Genomic DNA, 21,947 nt, shown 5'->3' with positions numbered 1-21,947 from the left:
AACTTTCATCTCATCCACACAGACTGGGTTACCGAACCGAGCTAGTCCCACATGTTTGGGCCGGGCCCATATACCTCCAACCTTAGATGTCCCTGCCTAAGTGTATTTTAAATGTCATAATTGTACCCGCCTCCACCGCTGCTTCTAGTAGCTTGTTCCCTAAATGCATCCTATATGTACAATACTATAGAAACAAGGAACTGCAGATGCTGGTTTACATAGATTGACACACAATGTGCTGGAGTAATTCAGCGGGTCAGACGGCATCTCTGGAGAGAAGGAATGGGTGACGTTTCGGGTCAAACCCCTTCTTCAGACTCGTCCCGAAACGTCACCCATTCCTTCTCTCCAGAGGTGCTGCCTGTCCCGCTGAGTTACTCCAGCATTTTGTGTCTATCGTGGATAGGTGAGATTTGGGTTCGGGATCCTTCTTCAGAAGAAGGGAACTGACTCGAAATGACACTGATCCACATTCTGCAGAGATGCTGCCTGACTCACTGAGTTACTCCAGCATTCTGTGTCCTTTTACATACTACACTAACTATGCTTATAACATTATTCCATTGATCTTCCAAGTAAGCATTAGGGCACCACTCAATGGAAAGACTAGGGTGCTGGAATTGAACAGCTTTACACTTTATAGATACAGCACGGAAACAGACCCTTCAGCCCATTGAGTCTGCACCGACCAGCGATCACCACATACACTTGCACTATCCTACACACTCTAGGGTCAATTTACAATTTTACCGAAGGCAATTAACCTACAAACCTGCACGTCTTTGGAGTGTGGGAGGAAACTGAAGCATCCGGAGAAATCCCATGCGGTCACGAGGAGAATGTAAAAACAGACAGCGCCCGCACTCAGGATCGAACCCGGGTCTCTGGTGCTGTGAGGCAGCAGCTCTATCGCAACGCCACATGTGCCGCCCAAAACTATGAAGGTAGCGGGTCAGAAATGAAGGATGTACCTTGTATGGATCATCTGGATCCTCCCACGCAACCTGGAACATGTTCCTTATCTCTTCAGCAAGTCCGATCCTGGCGCCGCTGTTAGCTGCTATGTAGATCCTCGGGATGCCTTCGGCTCTGGCGAGTTGTGAGGCTCGGAGGAACAACAAATCCTCCTCTGGGCCAAATGAGCCGATCTTAAATGTGATGTCGTTACAAATGACAATAATGTCGCGGCCGTCAGGATATTCTGGAGTTTTCAAATTCATTTTCCAAGCCACCATTCCCACCTGAGGAAAGCACAAACCAGTCATGTTTAACGCAAGAGGTGTGTAGTTTTAGTTCAGAGATACAAAGCGGAAAGACAATAGACAGTAGGTGCAGGAGTAGTCCATTTGGCCCTTCGAGCCAGCACCGCCATTCAATGTGATCATGGCTGATCATCCCCAATCAGTACCCCGTTCCTGCTTTCTCCCCATATCCCCTGACACCGCTATTTTTAAGAGCCCTATCTAGCTCTCTCTTGAAAGAAGGCCCTTCGGCCCACCGCGTCCGCGCCGAGCAGCGATCCGCACCCTAACACTATCCTACACATGCTAGAGACAATTTTACATTTACACCAAGCCAATTAACCCACAAACCTGCAGTCGTTGGAGTGTGGGAGGAAACCGAAGATTTCGAAAACTCACTCAGGTCACGGGGAGAACGTACAAACTCCGTACAGACAGCGCCCGTAGTCAGGATCAAAGCTGGGTCTCTGGCGCTGTAAGGCTGGAACTCTGCTGGTGTGCCACCGTGCCACCCTCTGCTTTAATGATACCCAATGACTTGTCCTCCACAGCACCTGTGGCACCAACTCACTCAATCAATCAATCAGTTTTATTTGTATAGCACATTTAAAAACAACTCACGTTGACCAAAGTGCTGTAGAAACATAGGAACATAGAAATTAGGTGCAGGAGTAGGCCATTCGGCCCTTCGAGCCTGCACCGCCATTCAATATGATCATGGCTGATCATCCAACTCAGTATCCCGTACCTGCCTTCTCTCCATACCCTCTGATCCCCTTAGCCACAAGGGCCACATCTAACTCCCTCTTAAATATAGCCAATGAACTGGCCTCGACTACCCTCTGTGGCAGAGAGTTCCAGAGATTCACCACTCTCTGTGTGAAAAACGTTCTTCTCATCTCGGTTTTAAAGGATTTCCCCCTTATCCTTAAGCTGTGACCCCTTGTCCTGGACTTCCCCAACATCGGGAGCAATCTTCCTGCATCTAGCCTGTCCAACCCCTTAAGAATTTTATAAGTTTCTATAAGATCCCCTCTCAATCTCCTAAATTGTAGAGAGTATAAACCAAGTCTATCCAGTCTTTCTTCATAAGACAGTCCTGACATCCGAGGAATCAGTCTGGTGAACCTTCTCTGCACTCCCTCTAGGGCAATAATGTCCTTCCTCAGATTTGGAGACCAAAACTGTACGCAATACTCCAGGTGTGGTCTCACCAAGACCCTGTACAACTGCAGTAGAACCTCCCTGCTCCTATACTCAAATCCTTTTGCTATGAAAGCTAACATACCATTCGCTTTCTTCACTGCCTGCTGCACCTGCATGCCTACTTTTAATGACTGGTGTACCATGACACCCAGGTCTCGCTGCATCTCCCCTTTTCCTAGTCGGCCACCATTTAGATAATAATCTGCTTTCCTGTTTTTGCCACCAAAATGGATAACCTCACATTTATCCACATTATACTGCATCTGCCAAACATTTGCCCACTCACCCAGCCTATCCAAGTCACCTTGCAGTCTCCTAGCATCCTCCTCACAGCTAACACTGCCCCCCAGCTTAGTGTCATCCGCAAACTTGGAGATATTGCCTTCAATTCCCTCATCCAGATCATTAATATATATTGTAAATAGCTGGGGTCCCAGCACTGAGCCTTGCGGTACCCCACTAGTCACTGCCTGCCATTGTGAAAAGGACCCGTTTACTCCTACTCTTTGCTTCCTGTTTGCCAGCCAGTTCTCTATCCACATCAATACTGAACCCCCAATGCCGTGTGCTTTAAGTTTGTATACTAATCTCTTATGTGGGACCTTGTCGAAAGCCTTCTGGAAGTCCAGATACACCACATCCACTGGTTCTCCCCTATCCACGCTACTAGTTACATCCTCGAAAAATTCTATAAGATTCGTCTGACATGATTTACCTTTTGTAAATCCATGCTGACTTTGCCCAATGATTTCACCACTTTCCAAATGTGCTGCTATCCCATCTTTAATAACTGACTCTAGTAGTTACCCCACTACCGATGTTAGATTAACTGGTCTGTAATTCCCCGTTTTCTCTCTCCCTCCCTTCTTAAAAAGTGGGGTTACATTTGCTACCCGCCAATCCTCAGGAACTACTCCAGAATCTAAAGAGTTTTGAAAGATTATTACTAATGCATCCACTATTTCTGGAGCTACTTCCTTAAGTACTCTGGGATGCAGCCTATCTGGCCCTGGGGATTTATCGGCCTTTAATCCATTCAATTTACCCAACACCACTTCCCGGCTAACCTGGATTTCACTCAATTCCTCCAACTCCTTTGACCTGCGGTCCCCTGCTATTTCCAGGCAGATTATTTATGTCTTCCTTAGTGAAGACGGAACCAAAGTAGTCCGCCATATCCTTGTTCCCCATGATCAACTCACCTGTTTCTGACTGCAAGGGACCTACATTTGTTTTAACTAATCTCTTTCTTTTCACATCAGTTCAGGTACTAATGTGCTGCATACAATGGTACACAGACCTAACAGTACATACATACATAAACTGTTTACAGTGCCCCCTTCAGAGGGACTCAAAAACGCTAGGGAGTAGAAATAGGTTTGGAGCCTCGACTTTAAAGGAGTCGATGGAGGGGGCAGTTCTGATGAGGAGAGGGATGCTGTTCCACAGTCGAGGTGCTGCAACCGCAAAAGCGCAGTCACCCCTGAGCTTAAACCTAGACCGCGGGATAGTCAGTAGACCCAAGTCGGCCGACCTGAGGGACTTGGGGTAGAAGATTTTTGATATAGGAGGGTTGGGCAAGCAATATTACTCATTGGTAATATGCCGCCTGTGCATTTTAAATAGATCTTCTGATATATTGTTAAAGATTTTTAGTGATGGTAGCCACCAAGGTTATTCGTATATGAAGAATGAACTGCACATACCTCATTACCTCCAGGGATCCTGTTCATATGCACCAGTTGGCCATGCGAGTCCAGCACCAGTTCTGTACATTGCATTGGTTCTTTGGGATATTCCATTTCAGATCCCCACATCTTAAGGAGAGCCTATATCACAACACAAGAAGGTGGAAAGGGTTTCAGATTATGTGCTCTCCTAGACCCCACAACCAACAGGCATCTTAACCATCCTGTGTAGGAAGGAACTGCAGATGCTGGTTTAAACCGAAGATAGACACAAAAAGCTGGAGTAACTCAGCGGGACAGGCAGCATCTCTGGAGAGAAGGACTGGGTGACGTTTCGGGTCAAGACCCGTCTTCAGACAGGAGTCGCTGTCTGAAATGCCTCCTACCCATGTTCTCAGCTACAGTTTAGTTTATTGTCATGTGTACCGAGGTACAGTGAAAAGCTTTTTGTTGTATGCTATCCAGTCAGCGGAAAGACAATGTATGGTTACAATCGAGTCGTTTACAGTGTACAGATACATGATAAGGGAATAACGTTTAGTGCAAGGTAAAGCCAGCAAAGTCCGATCAAGGGTAGTCCGAGGGTCACTGATGATGTAGATAGTAATGAGGTATTGTGGCCCAGCGGTAGAGTTGCTGCTTCACAGCGCCAGAGACCCGGGTTCAATCCTGACTGCGGGCGCTTGTCTCTACGGAGTTTGTACTTTCTCCCCGTGACCTGCGTGGATTTTCTCTAAGATCTTCGGTTTCCTCCCACACTCCAAAGACGCACGGGTTTGTAGGTTAATTGGCTTGGCACAAAAAATGTAAAATTGTCCCTCGTATGTGTAGGGTTGTGTTAATGTGCGGGGATCACTGGTCGGTGCAGACTGGTTGGGCCGAAGGGCCTGTTTCCAGCGCTGCTCTCTGGTTATGGTGGGATGATCTCTAGAGATGCTGCCTGACTCGCTGAGTTACTCCAGCACTTTTGTGTAAATGGATTTGCCAATCCTTCTGAGGAGAGAAAATTAGTCAAAGAAAATGTTTGTATTTTTTAAAAGCACAATGTTACCTGTTGAAACATTTCTGGAAAATCGTAGGCGTAGGTTGTTCCCAAGGACTGAGCCTGGAATCGCTTGGACTGGAGCAGGTCTTTGGTGACGTATGGTGTGTTCATCAACATCCCATGCAGAGGTCCCTGTTTGTCTCCGTATGAAATGAACATGATCTGAATCAACGCACGGGAGGAAGATATTGCGTTACAATTTCTCGGAAGGGAATTTAACGGAAGTTGCACGTCATCCAGGAACGGCAAGTCAAGGGTCTGGTCAAAGGAGAACTAACTTCTTTTAGATTAGAGATACACCGCGGAAACGGGCCCTTCGGCCCACCGACTCCGCGCCAACCAACGATCCCTGCACGCTAACGTCATCCTACGCACACGTGGGCCAATTTACAATTATGCCAAGCCAATTCACCTATCTGTCTTTGGAGTGCGGGAGGAAACCGGAGCACCCGGAGAAAACCCACGCAGGTCACGGGGAGAACGTGCAAACTCTGTAAGGCATAGAAACATAGAAATTAGGTGCAGGAGTAGGCCATTCGGCCCTTCGAGCCTGCACCGCCATTCAATATGATCATGGCTGATCATCCAACTCAGTATCCCGTACCTGCCTTCTCTCCATACCCTCTGATCCCTTTAGCCACAAGGGCCAGCATCAACTCTACCTCTACCACCCTTTCAAGCTGAATAATTATAGCTGCTCACATTAAATCCGTTATAAATAGTTTGGAAAATATATAAGGCTAATGACTTCAGAATTAGCGCAAAATTCCTGGGATGGCATTCCATTTGCATTTTTTGGCGATTTATTCTGTCACCTGGAATATTTTTCCTGTCACCGAGTTTATGTTAGGATTCAGCTCCTAAATCTATCCCTCACTATTTAGCTCATTCATTCTCGCTTAGTCTTCCAATTTAGCGACACAGAGTTGCTGCCTCACAGCGCCAGAGACCGGGGTTCGATCCTGACTACGGGTGCTGTCTGTACAGAGTTTGCACGGTGACCGCGTGGGTTTTCCCCGGGTGCTCATCAACCTGAATGAAGATTTCATCAGCTTCTCTTGTTCTGTAATTTCCAAAATGCTGTCAATCTGCAACATATACTCTCCTTATGATCGAGCGCTCACATCTGATATTGTGTCCTTCTTTCTTTATTACAAACCGCCAGAGCTATGTAGTGCTTCCATTTAGTTTTAGTTTAGAGATACAGCATGGTAACAGGCCCAATGAGTCCGCATCGACCAGCGATCCCCGCACAATAACACCATCCTACACACACTAGGGACAATTTTTACATTTTATACCAAGCCAAATGACCTACAAACCTGTACGTCTTTGGAGTGTGGGAGGAAACCGACGATATCAGAGGTCACAGCGAGAACGAGCAAACTCCTGTACAGGCAGCACCCGTAGTCGGGATCAAACCCGGGTCTCTGGCGCTGTAAGGCGACAACTCTACAGCTGCGCCACCGTGCCACCCTTTCTGTTTTCGATTTGCACCACTAACAGTCTAGGCCGTTAGTTGAGACTTTCCCCTTCGTTTCTAATGGGGATTCGAGTTTCAGAGGGAATCCACAGTTTTCGAGACATGTCCCACGATTCAGAAAGCAAGCAAGTACCTGTCCAGATCGGGCATTTGCCACCTCCTTGTACAGGCTCATGTCCAAATAGTATCCAGACTCATTCGTGAGGAACAAACGGATTGGGATTGCCTTCCCCGTCGGAGTTAGGCGGATATTTATTTTGAGCTCAGCTTGAAGTACCCTGAGTTTCCACAATCTGCTCCCGTACCTCATCACCATGTCATGGACAGATTTCTCAATCTAAACATAAATTTGAAAAAAACATTAGTACAATGGGATAAAAAAAGGCCCAGAATGTATAGTGGTGGGAAACACATTCCCTCTGTTGTGACACCCCTCAGTACTAAAGAGAAGCGACGATGTACTTTGATAAACACAAAATACTGGAGTAACTCTGCGGGACAGGCAGCATCTCTGGAGAGAAGGAATAGGTGACGATTCCGGTCGAGTCCCTTCTTCAGACTGAGAGTGAGGGGAGAGGGAGTTCTTCTAGAAACATATAAAATTCTTATAGGATTGGACAGGGTAGATGCAGGATAAAATGTTCCCCGTGTTGCTGGAGTCCAGAACCAGGGGTCACACAGTTTAAGAATAAGGTGTAGGCCATTTAGGACTGAGATGAGGAAAAACTTTTTGACTCAGAGAGTTGTGAATCTGAGTAATTCTCTGCCACAGGAGGCAGTGGAGGCCAATTCACTGGATGTTTTCAAGAGATAGATTTAGCTCTTAGAGCCAAAGGCCTGTGGGGAAAAAGCAGGAACGGAGGACTGATTTTGGATGATCAGCCATGATCGAAGGGCCGAATGGCCTACTCCAGCACCTATTTTCTATGTTACTTGTCCAAGTGTCTTTTAAATGCTGTTATGGTACCTCCCTCAACTACCTTCTCTGGCAGTTCATCCCACATACCCACCACCCGCTGTGTGAAAACATTGCCCCTCCGGGTCCTATTAAGTCTTGCCTGTCTTACTTTAAACCTATGGTTCTTCATTCCCTTACCCTGCATTCACCTTATCTATTCCCCTCATGGTTTTATACACCTCGATAAGATCACCTGTCGACCTACTGGCCTCCCGCCCTCCAGGGAATACAGTCCTAGGCTCCCCAACCTCTCCCTATAGCACAAGCCCTCGAGTCCTGGCAACATCCTCGTCAAAGTCTTCTCTGCACTCTTTCCCGGTTTGTGTGGAAACGTTACCCCTCAGCTTCCTATCATGCATATAGGGTGCAGCAAAAAGCCTTTTACTGCACCTCGGTACATGTGGCAATAATAATAATAATAATAATAATACATTTTATTTTCGGGCGCCTTTCAAAGTCTCAAGGACACCTTACAGAAATTAACAGAAGAGAAAAAACATATAGTCGGAGTAAAATAAATAATAAGGACATCACCAATACACAAATTAAAGAGAGAAATCGCTCCAAAGACAAAAAATCAAAAAACACAATGTGAAGAGAGAGCAGCGGCAGCTAAAGCGTGCCAGCGTCCACTCTCCCTTCCGACAGCCATCTTGGACACAGACTAACATATTAACTTACACACAAAACTCAGCTCAACTAAATTTCAACTCAATGTTAAAAACCCAAGCAACGAACTGAATATTATTGTTGGGATAAAAACGCTGACAAGAAATATCGGCTTTTCAAACCTTCATTGGGTCCATTATTACAGTCGGCACAAAGTTGAGGAAAATATGGTTGCAATCAGTGTGTACGGTCTGTTTGTTAAAAGCCACTTCTAGTTCATCCATGGCTTCGAGAAGCAGTCGTTCCCCCTCGTTTTGCAGATATTCAAAAGAGGCCTCCTGTAAGAGTGAAAGTGCAACTAATTAGAGATTTGGGAATGGCTCGTTTCCATGTCGGTGTAGTATCTGGATGAACCTCCGGGCGTTGAAGCTTTCTTACCTGGTAATACAGTTACAAGGCCTGGAACGGAGGGAAGGATTAAAGAAAGACACAAAATGCTGGAGTAACTCAGCGGGTCACGCAGCATCCCTGGATAACATGAATAGGTGACGTTTCGGTTCGGGGCCCTTCCTCAGACCCTACTGCAGTCTGAAGAAAGGTCCCAACCCGAAACGTCACCTATCCATGTTCTCCAGGGGTTCTGCCTGACCCGCTGGGTTACTCCAGCATTTTGTGTCTTTCTTTGGTATAAACCAGCATCTGTAATTCCCTGTTATTTACAGATGGATGAAAGACCCTTTAGCCTTTAGAAATACAGAACGGAAACAGGCCCTTCGGCCCATCGAACCCGCACCGACCAGCACTCATCGCGTACACTTCTAACATTGTCTTTTAAAATGTTACCAAAGCCAACTCATCTCTATGTCTTTGGAGTGTGGGGGGGGGAAACCGAAGTAACCGGTGTAAATCCACTCTGTCACGGGGAGAACGTGCGAACTCCGTACAGACAGCACCCATGGTCAGGATCGAACCGGGGTCCCTGGCGCTGTGAGGCAGCAACTCTACCGCTGCGCCACCGTGCGGCCCTTAGTACATGTGATGGGAAATGCTGGTCACCTTCAAGGCTCATAACCATGGTTTAATTTTCAAAGGCAATAAGAAAAGAAATTAGTAAATAATTCCGTTTGTGCATAGAACTTTCCCTCATTTGATGAAAAGGTTTGCATAAGGGTCACAATAGACTAAATCGACGTAGTCTTTTGGATGCAAGTACACTAGATGACAGATGGCACAATGGGCTAAGTGTTCGGCTGGCGACCGGAAGGTGGCCGGTTCGAATCCCGCTTGGAGTGCATACTGTCGTTGTGTCCTTGGGCAAGACACTTCACCCACCTTTGCCTGTGTGTGAATGTGTGTGAGTGATTGGTGGTGGTCGGAGGGGCCGTAGGCGCAGATTGGCAGCCACGCTTCCGTCAGTCTGCCCCAGGGCAGCTGTGGCTACAGAAGTAGCTTACCACCACCGAGTGTGACTGAGGAGTGAATGAATAATGCGATGTAAAGCGCCTTGAGTATTAGAAAGGCGCTATATAAATCCCATCCATTATTATTATTAGATAGATCAAATATTCAATATTTTCTCAAGGTTTCTTACATTAGAATCTCCCACTCCATTTCTGGCTGGGTTTGGTCCAGTTTCTAGCACTAGAGACCCGACATGCCGAATGAAGAAGGGTCTCGACTCGAAACGTCACCCATTCCTTCTCCGCAGGGACGCTGCCTGTCCCCACTGAGTGACCCCAGCATTTTGTGCCCACCTTCGGTTTAAACCAGCGTCTGCAGTTCCTTCCTACACGGTGCCGAATGAAACGCAATCAAAACCTTGCCACTCAGACGTTCCGGTAAAGTCAAGGTTTCTCACCTTGGTGATGAGGTCGGGATGCCGCATGATGGCTCGGACAAAGAACCGGTAGTCGGTGACCTCTGCTCCCTTCTTGACCCTGGCCGCGCCCAGGTACACGTGCATCTTATGGTTGCCGCACTGAACAGCAGCCAGGTCGAAGTTTTGCATGCGGTTGAGTTCCAGTTGGAAAGCCAGGGCCGGGTCCAGGTGCCGGTAAATACGATCCTCTGCAAACTGAAGCGGGAGATTTCAAGGCACCGACGGAGCACAGATTTCTAAACGCAAGTACAACGACTGCCCCACTTTTTGTTTTAGAAACAGGCCCTTCGTTTTAAAAACCAAGGGCCTCGTTCTCCTGCCTTCTCCCCACCACCCCGACACCTTGACTAATCAAGAATCTATCAATCTCTGCCATTGACTTGGCCTCCACAGCCTTCTGCAGCAATGAATTCCACAGATTCACCACCCTCTAACTAAAGAAATCCCTCCGATCTCCTTTCTAAAGGTACATCCTTTTATTCTGAGGCTATGGTGTTGATCACTGCAATGCTGAACCTGCCACCATACTATTGCACCAACTTCTAAAGAGCTTCAAGGCTCGTGGATCGAACATCTTTGTAATGTCTTAATACGTCAGAGTCTCATTATTATTTCTCATTTTTGCTTCATTTTGGCTTCTGAATGTCAACATCAAATAACTGGCAGATTTATGTTAACTGAACAAAAACCATGCTTGCTGGAATGGAGTGGAAACGTTCCCAGATGGAATGTCAAACTCAAGTCCCAGAAATCAAAGGACGCACTTTCACCTGAGAGTTTCCCTCTTTCTCCAAAGAGGCTGCTTGGTGGCGCAGCGGTAGAGTTATTGCCTTACAGCGCCAGATGCCCAGGTTCGATCCCGGCTATGGGTGTATGTCGGTACGGTGTTTGTACCTTCTTCCAACAACCCGCGTGGGTTTTCTCTGGGTGTTCTGGTTCTGTTAATTGGCTTAGTATAAATGTAAAGGTTGTCCCTAGTGTAGGATAGACGTTAATGTGCAGGGATCGCTGGTCGGTGGAGACTCGGTGGGCCGAAGAGCCTGTTTCCGCGCTGTATCTCTAAACCAAACTAGATAGACACAAAAAGCTGGAGTAACTCAACGGGACAGGCAGCATCTCTGGAGAGAAGGAATGGGTGACGTTTCAGGTTGAGATCCTTCTTCAGACTGAGAGCCAGGGGAGAGGGAGGCACAGGGATAAGGAAGGATAAGGTGTGAAAATGAGACATCAAAGGAGATGGGGATCAAAGAAAATGTAGAATAGATTATTGTTAGCTCGGAGAAGGTGACAATGAAGCATACAGAGATAAATATTAATCAGGGGTACAGCCAGACTGGTCGGAGAACTGGGAAGGGGGAGGGGTGGCGAGAGATAGAGAAAGCAAAGGTTACTTGAAGTTAGAGAAGTCAATATTCATACCGTTGGAGTGTAAGCCGCCCAAGCGAAATATGAGGTGTTGTTCCTCCAATTGCGCTGGGATTCACACTGACATTGGAGGAGAACTAACCTAAACAGCTCCTAGAAATTAAAGGATGTACAGGCACTTTGGAGGTTCCACCAAACACATGGAACGGTAACTTAAAGAGGCAATTGTTCTTAGTCTTGCATAAATAACAGATAGCTTCATGTTACCTCAGAATGTGCTCTGAAGGTGAAGTACTTGGGAAATTCTCGCTGTAAAAGCAAAAGGGAAAGAAAAGCTAAAATTTAGCGATCGCGTTGTAGATATTTAAAACGCAAGCGTTTTTGATGCAGAAGTCTTCAGAAAGGCCAATGGCCAAACTTAGACAAGCAAACCTTCTGTCCAACTAGGAAGGTGATTCGTCTGATTCCATACGTAAGCAAATGGGATTTCTGTGAACACAAAGGAAAATAAAATATTAACGTTTTTGAGAGATTCTATAGCAAAAAAAACAGATGTAAATGCCTAATGCTTTTAGGAACTTTGAATTTAGGATGCAAAGGATATTTTTACAAAACTTTCCCTGAAAGACATTTGTGAAGGAAGCAGAAAGCGATAACGGCCTCGGTGTAGGAAGGAACCGTCTAGTTTAGAGATACAACGCGGAGACAGGCCCTTCGGCCCACTGGGTCCATGCCGGCCAGCGATCCATCATTCCTCAGACCCATCCTCTGAGGAAGGGTTCCAACCCGAAACGCCACCCATTCCTTCTCTCCAGAGATGCTGCCTGATACTCCAGCATTTTGTGTCTATTTTCAGTATAACTGCAGTTCCTTCCTACACATGTTCAACAGCAATCTATACACAGCTTGAATGGAAAGCAGTGTAGGAAGGAACAGCAGATGCTGGTTTAACCCGAAAGACAGATGTAAAATGCTGGAGGAACTCAGCGGGACAGACAGCAATTCTGGAACGGAGGAACGGGCGACGTTTTGGGTCGGGGCCCTTCTTGCTAAGTTCAACAGGTCAAGTTTAAGAAGTAGGTTTGCACAGATACCTTTGATTGGCAGAATGTACTGAAGATCTGCACCAGTTCATCGTCCTTTTCACAGTCTCCATCTCTGAGGGCGATATTCAGAATATGGATGGGTTCGTCCTTTAAATTCTGTTCACAAAAATGAGTCTTTTATTTGCATTTATATGTCACATCCATTAAATACATTAAAAAAAATGTTTTATGAATTTTTATGTATTGTCCATATTTTAAATATTGTCTGCTTTATGTTCTGACTGTGTTGGCTACTGGAATCTGAATTTCCCTGAGAGGATTAATAAAGTATCTATCTATCTATCTATCTATCTATCTATCTATCTATCTATCTATCTATCTATCTATCTATCTATCTATCTATCTATCTATCTATCTATCTATCTATCTATCTATCTATCTATCTATCTATCTATCTATCTATCTATCTATCTATCTATCTATCTATCTATCTATCTATCTATCTATCTATCTATCTATCTATCTATCTACCTATCTATCTATCTTAAAGAATTAAATTACTTGTGGTAGATTTTCTCACTTCTTGTTCAGAATCTATTTCTGAATAGTTTTTATTGATATTGCTTTGGTCACTGGCACTGTAATCTTCGTTTTCCCGTAGTCTCTAGGATCAAAAGGAATGACTTTGTTTAATAGGCCTGATGATGTTCGCGCCAATCCTGAGCTGAACTCTAAGTCATGGTCAAGATGGACACAAAGTGCTGGAGTAACTCAGCAAGTCAGGCAGCATCTGTGGAGAAAAAGGATGGATGACGTTTCATGTCGGAACCCTTCTGCAGACTCATGCTAAGTCATGCTTTAATGATTCCACATCTCTAAGATTCCAATATTAGTATCATTTAATCTTTCTCAATTGATCCTCTCTCTTTCGCCTGTTTTTAAACACATCCTCCAGGATTTCTTGATCAGAAATTAGGAAGTTTAATGGTTTAGCAAGTGCTATTTGTGAAAGTCATCACAGGTGAGTTTCAAGAAGACACAACAATTTTGAGTTTTGAAATTCATTAGTGCACAGTGGCATAGTGGTAGAGTCACTGCCTTACAGCGCTTACAGTGCCAGAGGTCTGGGTTCGATCCTGACTAGGGGTGCTGTCTGCACGGAGTTTATACGTTCTCCCCATGACCACGTAAGGGTTTTCTCCGAGGACGTTTCCTCCCACACTCCAAAGACATACAGGTTTGTAGGTTAATTGGCTTAGTATAAATATAAAAATTGTCCCTGGTGTAGGATAGTGTTAGTGTGCGGGGATCACTGGTCTGGCGCGGACTCGGTGGGCTGAAGGGCCTGTTTCCGCGCTGTATCTCTAAGCTAAACTAAATGTTAAACTGGGAGATAATCAAGGATCACCTTGTTGCCTTCCTGGTCAAAGAAAGTTGATCTTGTCTCAGAGAATAGTGGACTATCCAGAGATGGGTCGGCAAAGCAAGCCATCACTTCTTCAAAGTTTCTTTAAAAAGCACAAATATTCAAATGAGTTACACGTTAATTACCGAAAGCATGAAATAATGTATACAATGCAACGCCATTACATTTATGAAAACCCGAGAAACCACAGGTGCTGGAAACTTGGGCAAAGCACAAAGTGCTGGATGAACTAGCAGGTCGGGCAGCATCTGTGGAGGCAATAGACAGGAGATGTTTCAGGTCGGGACCATCCTTCAGATTGAATGCAGTAGGGAGAATGGGGTGGGAGATTGCAACCTTCACGTGGTCCGCCCTGTTTCGACGAATGCAATCAACCTGGCGTGCACAATCAAATAAGATCAAATAGAACAAGTTGTCCTACAACTTTAGGCTGTGCACGCCATACGCAAGAAGAAGCAGTAGGGAGACGAGGTGGAGGTGGAATGGACAGAGGCCGTCTGTCCATTCCCACCCCCCCCCCCCCCCGCAGATGCTGCCTGACCCGCTGAGTTCTTCCAGCATTTTTATATTTTGCTCAACATTAAATCTATTGCCCCCACTAGGAGAAACATCTTCTCAGCATTCTCCCTATGAAACCTCTTTAAATGATTTCCATTTCCATATATCTATCTATGTTCTTCTGTACCCTAATGAGTATAGGCCAAATCTATTCATTTGTTGTACATATATCAACACCTTGCATACCAGTAACCTTTCTATAGACATAAATGCTGGTGTAACTCAGCGGGACAGGCAGCATCGCTGGAGAGAATAAATGGGTGAAGGAATCTCTATCCAGGGTGGCTGCCTGCCCCGCTGAGTTACTCTAGCATTTTGTGCCTATCTTCGGTGTAATCCAGCATCTGTAGTTCCTTCCCACACATTCAGTAATGTTTCTAGTGAGCCTTTTCTGCACTAAATCAAATGCAATATTGGTCTTACTTACAAATTGAGACTAAAACTGCACAAAGTACTGCAGATGAAAGACAACATCTTTTTGCTATGAGAAGTTTTAAAGTTTGTTACTTTTGTTTTCTTTCGTCCAAAGTCGCGCCGTAGGAAGCATTTTATCGGGATGCATCATAACATGGTTCGGGAACATGCTCCATCCAAGAACAGCAAGAAATTGCAGAGAATTGTGGACGCAGCCCAGAGCGTCACGCAAGACAACCTCCCTTCCACTGAATCCATCTACACCTCACGCTGCCTCGACAAGGCCAGCAGCATAATCGAGGACATGTCGCACACCCTGGCCACTCCCTCTTCTCCCCTCTCCCATCGGGCAAGAGGTGCAACAGAAGTGTGAAAACGCACACACCTCCAGATTCAGGGACAGTTTCTTCCCAGCTGTTATCAGGTAACTGAACCATCCCACCAACAACTAGAGAGCGGTCCTGAACTACTATCTACCTCATTGGAGACCCTTGGACTATCTTTGATCGGACTTTCCCTTACACAATATACCCTTTATCATGTATCTGTACACTGTGGACGGCTCGATTGTAATCACTGTTTTGTTTTGTATTGTCTTTCCTCTGACTGGTTAGCACGCAACAAAAGTTATTCACTGTACCTCGGTACACGGGAAAATAAACTAAACTCAAACGCAAAGCTAGCACACTTACTTTACTGAAGTAAAACTAGAAGAGGTTACTCCTATTTCACGGCACCTCATGGCACGTGTGACAATAAAGCCATCTTGAATCTTGAATCAAGTCCTGGTAAATTAGCTTGATCTTAATTAGACCTGGATAGAGTGGATTTGGAGAGCATGTTTCCACCAGAGGGAGAGTCTAGAACCAGAGTTCACAGCCTCAGAATTAAAGGCCGTTCCTTGAGGAAGATAGGGAGGAATTTCTTCAGTCAGAGGATGGTGAATCTGTGGAATTCATTGCCACAGAAGGCGGTGGGGGCCAAGTCAATGGATATTTTTAAGGCGGAGATAGGTAGATTCTTGATTCGTACAAGTGTCAGGGGTTTTGTGGAGAAGGCAGGAGAATGAAGTTGAGAGGGAGAGATAGATCAGTCGTGATTGACAATAGACAATAGACAATAGGTGCAGGAGTAGGCCATTCGGCCCTTCGATCCAGCACCGCCATTCAATGTGATCATGGCTGATCATCCCCAATTGAATGGCGGAGCAGGCATGATGGGCCGAATGGCCTAATTCTGCTCGTATCACTTATGATCTTCTGTGCTATCTCAAAATAAATTGACCACAATCTAAATTACTCACGGATAATCCTTGCACAGATAGTACTCACTTAACAAATTCATCAAATATTTCAAATGCAACCATAATCCCCATTCGCTGACAGAGATATGTTTGTGTGCCAGTCGTGAAGAGATCAGTACTCTGCCGATTCAGTTCATAATGAACTGGGCTGTTTGGAATGCACATCCTATAAATAAGGAAAAGAAGACAGTTAGATGCACAGAAATAAATGCCAAACAAAAAGAAAAAGCTAAACTGAAGTGCCAATTTTGGGCACCATATCTGAGGAAGGTGCTGGCTCTGGAGAGGGTCCAGAGGAGGTTTACGAGAATGATGCCAGGAGTGAGTAGGTTTAACATATGATGTGCTTTTGACAGCACTGGGCCTGTGCTCGCTGGAGTTTAGAAGAATGATGGGGGGGGGGGGGGGGGGGGGGGGGGGGGGGGGGGGACTTCATTGAAACGTACAGAATAGTGAAAGGCTTGGCTAGAGTGGATGTGGAGAGGATGTTTCCACCATAGAAACATAGAAAATAGGTGCAGGAGTAGGCCATTCGGCCCTTCGAGCCTGCACCGCCATTCAATATGATCATGGCTGATCATCCAACTCAGTATCCCACTCGCCAGTGGGAGAGTCTAGGACCAGAGGTCATCGCCTCAGAATTAAAGGACGTTCTTTTAGGAAGGAGATGAGGAGGAATTTCTTTAGTCAGAGGGTGGTGAATCTGTGGAATTCTCTGCCACAGAAGGCTGTGGAGACAAAGTCAGTGGATACTGTATATTTAAGGCAGAGATAGATAGATGTGATGGGCCAAATGGCCTAATTCTGTTTCTATCACTAATGATCTTATGAACTAAATGATACTGATGAATAAAAGTTTTAATTTTAAATGTTGTATAAATCGCAGCTCTCGACCCTGCACCATCCCATTGTGCCACTACAGAGACACTAGCTACTTCTCGACTCCAAACCTCACCTATTCCTTCTCTCCACAGATGCTGTCCGACCCGTTGAGTAACTCCAGCTTTCTTTGTCTGTCTTCGGTTTAAATCAGCATCTGCAGTTCCTTCCTAGACAATAGCTACTTCCTATTTCCATACAAAGCAGCATAGGACAGCATAACAATACATCGATTCATGTGTAAGAAGGAACTGCAGAGGCTGGTTTAAATCGAAGGTAGACACAAAATGCTGGAGTAACTCAGCGGGTGAGGCAGCGTCTCTGGAGAGAAGGAATGGGTCGAGACCCTTCTTCATGGTATGTTAGCGTTCATAGCAAAAGGATTTGAGTATAAGAGCAGGGAGGTTCTACTGCAGTTGTACAGGGTCTTGGTGAGACCACACCTGGAGTATTGCGTACAGTTTTGGTCTCCTAATCTGAGGAAAGACATTCTTGCCATAGAGGGAGTACAGAGAAGGTTCACCAGACTGATTCCTGGGATGGCAGGACTTTCATATGAAGAAAGACTTGATAGACCCGGCTTGTACATGCTGGAATTCAGAAGATTGAGGGGGGATCTTATAGAAACTTACAAAATTCTTAAGGGGTTGGACAGGCTAGATGCAGGAAGATTATTCCCGATGTTGGGGAAGTCCAGAACTAGGGGTCACAGTTTAAGGATAAGAGGGAAGTCTTTTAGGACTGAGATGAGAAAATCATTTTTTACACAGAGAGTGGTGAATCTCTGGAATTCTCTGCCACAGAAGATAGTTGAGGCCAGTTCATTGGCTATATTTAAGATGGAGTTAGATGTGGCCCTTGTGGCTAAAGGGATCAGGGGGTATGGAGAGAAGGCAGGTACAGGATACTGAGTTGGATGATCTGCCATGATCATATCGAATGGTGATGCAGGCTCGAAGGGCCGAATGGCCTAGTCCTGCACCTATTTTCTATGTTTCTATGTTTCAGAAAAATTAATTCAAATGCTTTAGCATGTAAGACAGTGGTCACTGAATTCCATCAAATTCCACTGAACCACTGAATTCCTGACAGAAAAGTGAAAGTAATTAATAATCCTGATTGGGGAAAAATATAGTAAGCATAGGGTGCTCTGGTGGATAAAATATCAGACACTCCCACGATTAAACAGTAACAAAAGATATCAACAGTCCAAACGTGTTGGTATCACAAAACATTTTGCATTCAGCGAATTAGCTTAGCATGCACGTCTATTAGGATCTTTCCCATGCATCTCAGTCCAAAATACTTAAAGTTTGTCATTTACAGGCTTTTAATTCATTATTTTAGAAACATCATATCATTGAATGCAAAATATTATTTCATCCCTCTTCAATTCTACAAAATTAAAACTGAGATACCTCATGATCCTTAAAGTATTGTCACAGTGCGTATTAATTGTGTTGGCCTTGGGCATATTTTACTTTTCTTTGTCGACACAGACAAAAGTAATTCAATCACTCATTTTTATCATGAGTTAGTTAGTATTTGTTAGAAAAAGTAATCCATCCAATTAGTATGATCCAAAGATAGACACAAAATGCCGGAGTGACTCAGCGGGTCAGACAGCATCTACGAAGAATGGTCTGTACCCGAAACGTCACCCATTCCTTCTCTCCAGAGATGCTGCCTGTCCAGCTGAGTTACACCAGCATTTTGTGTTCTAGCTCTGGAAGAAATGGATAGATGATGTTTCGTTTCGGGAGTCTGAAGAAGGGGCCCGACCAAAAACGTCGCCTGTCCATTTCCTCCAGAGATGCTGCCTGACCCGCTGAGTTACTCTGGCATTTAGTGTCTATCTTTGGTATAAACCAGCATCTGCCGCTGCTTGTTATTGCATTACAGTATGGTCCAGACGTGATCTATCTGAAACCAACGACTCAACTTAGTACCCGATGGGTAACAATCACGTTCCAAACTGGCATGCGCAATCCAGCCTCAGTTTCTGCACTTCCCTAATTGTACCACCAATTGGGTTAGTTGTACACCATGGCCATGAAGAATATTATTTTCCTTTGATCTTTCGGTTCATGCAATAAACAGATAAGAATATACCTGAAATGCGTGGGAGTGGTTGCTCTGAAATTGAACATTTAACACACAAACAAGTGAGCAACGTGGAAAAGGCGTTTACAATGACTTCACCCAATAATGTACAATGAATAGGCTGTACAGCATCCTAAATCAATAGAGCAGTGGTCTGAAGAAGGGTCTCGACCCGAGACATCATCTATTCCCTTTGCCCAGAAGATGCTGTCTGACCCGCTGAGTTACTCCAGCATTTTGTGTCTGAGCTGTGGGTGCATTGGCCCGGGAAAAAAAATTTCAAAACTTATTTGCAGAAATCCAGATGTTATTCACTGTGCAGTGGTGATCGAAGTCACCCCGACCTAGAACGTTAATTCGTTCATTAGTCTTGCTGAAGCAATTAGTCTAATAAATGGGAGGCAAAGAAATGTTATGATCAACCTAGCACAAATTGTGTGGCTAGTCTTCCAAGACTCCATCTACACCTCACGCTGCCTCAGCAAGGCCAGCAGCATAATTAAGGACCAGTCGCACCCTGGCCACTCCCTCTTCTCCCCTCTCCCATCAGGCAAGAGGTACAGAATCAGATTCAGGGACAGTTTCTTCCCAGCTGTTAGCAGGTGACTGAATCATCCTACCACAACCAGAGAGCGGTCCTGAAACATAGAAACATAGAAATTAGGTGCAGGAGTAGGCCATTCGGCCCTTCAAGCCTGCACCGCCATTCAATATGATCATGGCTGATCATCCAACTCAGTATCCCGTACCTGCCTTCTCTCCATACCCTCTGATCCCCTTAGCCACAAGGGCCACATCTAACTCCCTCTTAAATATAGCCAATTAACTGGCCTCGACTACCCTCTGTGGCAGGGAGTTCCAGAGACACACCATTCTCTGTGTGAAAAAAGTTCTTCTCATCTCGGTTTTAAAGGATTTCCCCCTTATCCTTAAGCTGTGACCCCTTGTCCTGGACATCCCCAACATCGGAAGCAATCTTCCTGCATCTAGCCTGTCCAACCCCTTAAGAATTTTGTAAGTTTCTATAAGATCCCCTCTCAATCTCCTAAATTCTAGAGAGTATAAACCAAGTCTACTATCTACTGTCTACTAAACCAAGAACTACTATCTACCTCATTGGTGACCCTCGGACTATCCTTGATCGGACCTTGCTGGCTTTACCTTGCACTGAACGTTATTCTCTTGTCGTGTATCTGTACACTGTAAATGGCTCGATTCTAATCACGTATTGTCTTTCCGCTGACTGGTTCGAACGCAGCAAAGGTTTTCCACTGTACCTCGGTACACGTGACAATAAACTAAACTGTAAATGTAAAACAAAAGATAATGATGGTGTGCGTTGTAATCGGTCCACCCGTACAGTTAGAGTGGAGCCATACAGCACAACGACGGGCCATTCGGCCCACCTGGTCCGTGCCGGCACTTTTTGCCCATCTACACTAATCCAGTTTGCCGACATTAGGAATAGTCTAACAGGGAAAAAAAAGAGTAGTTGATATGAATACGAGGCAAGATGAGTGAAGCTGTGTGTCAGAGGAGTAGGGGGGGGAAAGACAAGAGATTACAAAAATAAAACATTGGCCGTGCCTCCCACACAATAGAGTGGTTATGTTCTAGAACGGGAGGAATACTCTACGCACATGGGAACTGTGCAGAAAGAAACTGAGTGCAAACCAGGGGAAACATGAGTCCCGTAAGGAACAAGCAATGCGCTGCTTTATCACAGGGGAATCAAACTGAAACCCGATAATACCTGTTTGGATGAGAGGAAGGAAGCAGAAACTTGAAGTCGACCACACGGGTGGCATTGTGCAGCTGCCGGTGCTGGACGCTGTTGAGCTCGTAGGCGATGTATGATCTGCGCACATATACCTTAAAGAGATGCAAAGTCCTTCCATCAGCTGGTAAACTGAAGTCTCCAAATCAAGTCACAGATTTTGACTCTCTGACACGATGCTGAATGCTGGCGGGCAGGTGGGACTAGAAATTGCAGAGAATTGTGGACGCAGCCCAGACCATCACACAAGCCAACCTCCCTTCCATTGACTCCATCTACAATTCACACTGCCTCGGCATGGCCAGCCGGTCTCACCTCGGGTCACTCCCTCTTCCATCAGGCAAGAGGGCGGGGTGTTTGAAAACACTAACCTCCTTATTCAGGGACAGTTCCTTTCCAGCTGCTATCAGACAACTGAACTATCCTACCAACGTCTACGGAAGAAAATCCTACATTTAAATCTCGGTGGCAAAAACACTTAGAATAATTTAGCCAATCTACTCCTACGCCACATTTGAGCGACCAGATTTGTTCAGTAACTGATAACTTTACCTCGAGAGCAGCCATGCGAACCACCTGGTTGGCGTGATAGAAGAAACTGGGGAGGACGTCAAAGATGGAGGTCTCGGAGAGGATCAATTTCTAAACACAAACATTAAAATCAGTCTCCGGTCCACCAATTCCTATCACAATATTTAACTATGCTTCTCAGGCTCAGGCGAATATGTCAAGTCAATTATTATTTTTAAGGCAGAGGAGATGAGGAGGAATTTCTTTAGTCAGAGGGTGGTGAATCTGTGGAGTTCATTGCCACGAAAAGCTGTGGAGGCCAGGTCAGTGGATGTTTAGAAGGCAGAGATAGATCGGTTCTTGAATAGTACGGGTGTCAGAGGTTATGGGGAGAAGGCAGGAGAATGGGGTTAGGGGGGAGAAATAGATCAGCCATGATTGAATGGCGGAGTAGATT

The 21,947-nt window shown here is 45.3% G+C and overlaps 1 protein-coding gene across 2 annotated transcripts in view; it reads right to left on the bottom strand.

The window, feature by feature from the left end:
- acacb (acetyl-CoA carboxylase beta) overlaps positions 1-21,947 on the bottom strand; it is a 90,479-nt gene that overhangs the window by 22,576 nt on the left and 45,956 nt on the right. Inside the window, exons 26-39 of one of the 2 annotated variants that reach the window (XM_033043784.1) lie at positions 21,533-21,622; positions 20,957-21,075; positions 19,213-19,236; positions 16,250-16,387; positions 13,929-14,028; positions 12,569-12,676; positions 11,907-11,963; positions 11,742-11,783; positions 10,089-10,304; positions 8,413-8,568; positions 6,797-7,000; positions 5,187-5,342; positions 4,154-4,276; positions 972-1,241 (exon numbers count right to left, since the gene is read on the bottom strand). In XM_033043784.1, the coding sequence (XP_032899675.1) occupies positions 972-1,241; positions 4,154-4,276; positions 5,187-5,342; positions 6,797-7,000; positions 8,413-8,568; positions 10,089-10,304; positions 11,742-11,783; positions 11,907-11,963; positions 12,569-12,676; positions 13,929-14,028; positions 16,250-16,387; positions 19,213-19,236; positions 20,957-21,075; positions 21,533-21,622 (1,803 nt within the window). The remainder of the gene's footprint in view (positions 1-971; positions 1,242-4,153; positions 4,277-5,186; positions 5,343-6,796; positions 7,001-8,412; positions 8,569-10,088; positions 10,305-11,741; positions 11,784-11,906; positions 11,964-12,568; positions 12,677-13,928; positions 14,029-16,249; positions 16,388-19,212; positions 19,237-20,956; positions 21,076-21,532; positions 21,623-21,947) is intronic. The other variant, XM_033043786.1, reaches the window with a different exon arrangement.

Source organism: Amblyraja radiata, chromosome 25 (genome assembly GCF_010909765.2).
Source record: "Amblyraja radiata isolate CabotCenter1 chromosome 25, sAmbRad1.1.pri, whole genome shotgun sequence".
NCBI classification, from domain to species: Eukaryota; Metazoa; Chordata; class Chondrichthyes; order Rajiformes; family Rajidae; genus Amblyraja; species Amblyraja radiata.
Note: the sequence above shows the minus strand (reverse complement) of the source record. Positions and strands in the feature narration are given on the sequence as shown.